Raw genomic sequence first — 5,200 nt, 5'->3', positions numbered from 1 at the left:
TACAATTATAAATTATGTATTTTGTTGAAAGTTTATCCATTAAGTAATGATTTTTTTTTATTGTAGACATTAAATAATAGCGTTAAACAATTTTTTGGATATATAAAATTGAAAAGAATTAATTTCAATAAAATATTATTGTATTTTCTTTTATTATTTAAGAAAGATCGAATTTTATTTTTAAATTAAACTAAATTTAAATTGGAATAAAAATAGAAATGATTTTAACAAAAATTAAATCACATAAACTTTCAACAAAATTCAAAAATACATAATTTATAATTGGATAAAAATTAATTAATTTATAAAAAAGTATTTAAAATTAAATACATTTTACTAATTGTAAATATTTTTAGATATAGAATTTATATAAATATTTTCATATTTAAATTTAATATCTATATCAATTCATTTCTTGTAATATTTAAAATTTTATAAATATTATAAAAAATTAAAATTTAAATCTTTTAAGTTTTATATTTATATTAAAATTTTAATTTTAATTTTTTTATAGTTTTAAATTTAAATCTTTTTAAATGTATTTTAATATATTTTTTATTTAAAATGTATAGATTTTTATAATAATTTAAAAAATAAATACTAAGTGGATATAAAATAAGGAGATTCACATATTAAATACTAAACTTTAACTAAACTTCCAAATTAAATACTAGATTATCTGATTTCCAAATTAAAATATAAACTATATTTAAACTCTCAAATAAAAACTGAACTTTCTAAATATTAACATATTCCTAAATCTGAACTAACGGAATATAACGGCGTTAAATTTAGATGATGTGGATATGATGTGTAATGCCACGTCAGATACTACATAATTTTTTTTAATTTGTTTTTATAATTTCGGTTTAATTAGTTAAAGAAAATCGGTTTAATAAAAAAAACCGTAACAAATTAACTTAACCTAAATAACGCGTGCTTAACCTAATTCGTGTTTTGCTCTTTCACAGAAATCGTGTCGCCGACCGTTAGAGAGAACCAGTCGCCGAGACATATTCGTGGCCGGCGAGACACCGTCGCAGCGGTATATTTGGGTTGAAGGTTGTCGTCGAGGTAAGGAAACCCAACTTTCTTTGTTGTATAGAAATCGATTTCTAGGGTTTACGTTTTGAGGGATTTTTGTTTTGTTGACGTTGAGTGATTTTTGTGTTGAAATTGATTTCTACGGTTTTGAATATCGTCCAAATCGAAAAAGACCCAATTTATACTTTGTTTTACAGAAATATTTTAGGGTTTCACTGCAAGCTTTCGATTTATAGTGCTCTATAGTTTGGGTTTTGTATAATCCCAAGTTAATGCAATATTTTTTACATATGTTGTACAGGAATCTTAGTAGGATTCGAATCCTAATCCAAATTCCAAACTCTTGCAACCTGAATTAAAAAATGGGGTAAGTTTTGTCGATTATTTAGTGAGTTATGTTGGTTTAAGTTTGAGTTGTCATATTTATATGTTTTTAACATGTTTTTCCATGAAGTGCGGTTAAACTTAACATTCACATGGGAGGTAAGATGACGATTGTAAATGAAGAATGGTGCTATTTGGGGGGATTTGTGAAAGAAGGAATGGAAATAGATCCGGATGTGTTGTCGTGGTTTGTTTTTGAAGGGTTGATGATGAAGAATAAGCTTTCAATGTCAATCTCACAAATGTGGTATAAATTACCACATCAACCATTGAGTGAAAGGAAGCTAATCAAGGATGATATTGACGGTGGAATAAACAAAATGTGTGAAGTAGCCATGTTATATGGAGAAGTAGATATATATATAGAAAATGAGTTGTCAGATGTTGCAAGGAATATAAATCCTTCAGATGAAGAGAATGATGATAGTGTAGGAGAAAAAATGGATGAGGCTACGAACGATGAGGTAGAAGAAAATGATGGAGATGGAGCAGAAAGTTTAGCTCGTAGGATGGAAGAGTTGGCTTTTGAAGCAGAAATGGGTATCCGATCAAGTATGTTACCAATACAACCAGTGGAGTATGTGAGTGATGAAGGAGTTGACAATGACAGACAATTACCGGACACTCCTTTAAACACGGAAGATGAGTGGAAGGAGTTCGAAAGAATAGATAAAGAGAAGAGATCACCTAGGAGTAAATACGTCCCCGGGGATAATACCGAACACCTTTATCTTGGTCAAACATTTCATTCAGGTGAAGAGTTTAAGGCTGCCTTATTTTCATATGTGTTGCATACTCAATCCAATATCAGAATGTCTTTATGGGGAGCAAAGAGATTTGGTGCTATTTGTTGTGAAGAAGGTTGTCCATGGAGAGTTTATTGCTCAATTGAAGTCCCCATCCAAAAGTGGATGATAAAAGTATACAAATCTGATCATAATCACGAGCCACATGGACACTCACAGTTTGTGACAATGAGACACATTGCGGCGATGTTTTCTGAAGAATTTAGAAGAAACCCATCTTATCCCGCTGCAAAGATTCAGTATTATTTGAAGAAGGATTGGGGGTTGATTGTTCCTCTAAGCAAATGTTTTAAAGCACGTCAAATTGGGTTGAACATGGTTATGGAGGATCAACAGGTTCAGTTTGCGAAGTTGTGGGATTACGAGAATGAACTCCTTAGGTCTAACCCAAACAATACCGTAGAAATCGGTACATGTCCTGGTCCTCATGAAGGTGAGCAGTATTTTGATAGAATGTATGTTTGTTTTGCTGCATTACGTGAGACATGGAAGAAATCTTTGCGTCCCGTTATTGGATTAGACGGATGTTTTTTAAAGTGAGAATTGAAAGGAGAGTTGCTTGCTGCCATGGGAAGGGATGCGAATAACGGTATTTACCCCATTGCATGGGCAGTCGTTCGAATAGAGGAATATGATACTTGGTCGTGGTTTATTCAGAAATTGAAGGATGACTTATGCCTGGGGCAGGGTGAAAATATAACTATTATATCTGACAAACAGAAGGTAACTTTTCTGCACTCCACTCAACTTGATTTTATTGAAGTGTTGTATGTAAATGATGTAATTTTTCTGATCTATTGGTTTTACAGGGCTTGGTGAATGCAGTTCACTCAGACTTACCACTTGCTCATCATCGGATGTGTGCGAGACACATATACGCGAATTGGAAGAAAACTTTCAAGGGTCTGAAGGTTTTATTCTACAAAATTGCTAAATCTTATCATGAGAGGGATTACGCACATCAAATGGAAGAGTTGAGAAAAATAGATCCTCTAGCGTATGATGCCTTGGTTCGAACACAACCAGAACAATGGAGTAGAGCATTCTTCCTGTTGGAATCTCGATGCGATGACGTACAGAATAACTTGTCGGAGAGTTTCAACAGTAGCATAAAAGATGCACGGATTAGACCAATTATAGACATGTTTGAAGAGATTCGAAGGCAAACTATGGGTCGTATAGCAAAGAGGGCTATAGAAACTGCTAAGTACATCCCAGAATTCCCTCCACGCATTCTTACCACCATAAGAAATGCTCAGAATCTTTCTCGGAATTGCAGTTGGATAACAAGTGGTAACGGAAAGTACGAAGTTACTGAGTTTGGGATCTGTTATGCAGTTGACTTGCATAGAAAGAGTTGCGCATGTCGAAAGTGGGATCTATCGGGAATTCCATGTCAACATGCCATTACTGTTATCAACGGCAAAAGAGAGAAACTATCCAACTATGTGTCTGAATACTATTCAAAAGCGAAATGGCAAGAGACTTATCAACAGAATCTGTTGCCTGTAAATGGTGAGCCCATGTGGAAAAAAGTGATAAAGTTTCCAATTACAGTGCCGTCGAAAAGAGTAATGCCCGGGCGACCAAAGAAGTTTAAACGAAAGAAAGATGCACACGAATCTCCTACGAAATCGCAACACATGACACGACATGGAAGGAAGATATCATGCAGTCGATGTAGAGAAAGTGGACACAATGTACGTAGCTGCAATAATGAATCATTACAAGTACAAGGCCCGAAAAGGAGGAGAGGTCGACCCAAAAAATCTCAGGTACAGATTCATCTTTATGCACAAATGTTAATTTCGCTATGTTACTTAATCCATTTCATTTTCATGCTAGGGGCTAATGCCTAGTAATTCCACATTCTCCGAAACCTCCCAAATTGCGGAGAATGCTCGAACCACTCAACCAAGTCAACAAAGTGAAGCTCGACCACAAGCTTCAAGTTCAGCTCGTCCGTCAACATCTACACGTCTTGGAAGTTCAACACGACCACATACTTCGTCTCGTACGCTTTGTCTCAACCGTCCAGCACGTTCTCAAAGTTCGATGATCTATTTATCTCCACACACTGGTAGACCATTCCAAGCTCCGAGGAGAGAACGTCCATCCGAGCCATCCCACTGAACATGATCCTTTCTGTTGGAACCTTTCTTATGCATATGCATAGCACTGTTTTGGTTATTATGGGCCCTTTCTGTAGGAACCTAATGTTGGAACATATTTTTTGATAAGTATGGATCCTTTCTGTTGGAACGGAACTTATATCCGAACCTATTTTGCATATGAATCCTTTTTGTTGGAACCTAATTTGAAGATCTCATTTACTAATGGATCCTTTCTATAGGAAATAACTTATTCACTGTTTAAGCGTATTTAGGTGGGTTCTCTTCGACGTCGTTGTATGTTTCGACTTGTAACCATACTTGCTAAATGGTTTTTTTGTACATTTGCTCCAATTTAGGTTAAATTTCTATATTTGGTTTATTAAAATTTATCTAAATTGATGTTTCTTAACCGATTAAACCAGATTTATAAAAAAGTCACATTTGGAAAGTTCAGATTTATAAAAAAATTAGATTTATGATGTGGCATTACACGTCATAGCCACGTCATCTAAAATTAACGCCGTTATGTTCCGTTAGTTCATATTTAGGAATATGTTAATATTTAGAAAGTTCAGTTTTTATTTGAGAGTTTAAATATAGTTTATATTTTAATTTGGAAATCAGATAATCCAGTATTTAATTTGGAAATTTAGTTAAAGTTGAATATTTAATATGTGAATCTCCCTATAAAATATTTGGATGTTTAATGCTGAGTCATTGGCATATAAAATATTTAATGTTTATTCATCACTTTTTGTGCTGACTCATCACTTTTTTGGATTAAAATTGACGCTGTTAACGGACGGATGTTTGATTTGGAAAAAAAATTAAAAGTCTGGGTATTTATGTGGG

General features: G+C 33.7%; 1 protein-coding gene across 2 annotated transcripts; it reads left to right on the top strand.

The window, feature by feature from the left end:
• The first annotated feature begins 957 nt into the window (after positions 1-957).
• On the top strand, positions 958-4,526 carry LOC104818597. Of its 2 annotated transcripts, none has more exons than XM_010548233.1 (5): positions 958-1,074; positions 1,346-1,411; positions 1,499-2,957; positions 3,044-4,009; positions 4,080-4,526. In XM_010548233.1, exons 3-5 carry the CDS (start codon positions 2,802-2,804, stop codon positions 4,365-4,367), a joined length of 1,410 nt encoding a protein of 469 aa, XP_010546535.1. In that variant the 5' UTR covers positions 958-1,074; positions 1,346-1,411; positions 1,499-2,801; the 3' UTR covers positions 4,368-4,526. Both variants share the same exon structure in this region, with proteins under 2 accessions (XP_010546535.1, XP_010546536.1).
• The last annotated feature ends 674 nt before the right edge of the window (positions 4,527-5,200 follow it).

The sequence above is a fragment of the Tarenaya hassleriana genome, unplaced genomic scaffold (genome assembly GCF_000463585.1).
Source record: "Tarenaya hassleriana unplaced genomic scaffold, ASM46358v1 Cleome3, whole genome shotgun sequence".
NCBI lineage: Eukaryota > Viridiplantae > Streptophyta > Magnoliopsida > Brassicales > Cleomaceae > Tarenaya > Tarenaya hassleriana.
Note: the sequence above shows the minus strand (reverse complement) of the source record. Positions and strands in the feature narration are given on the sequence as shown.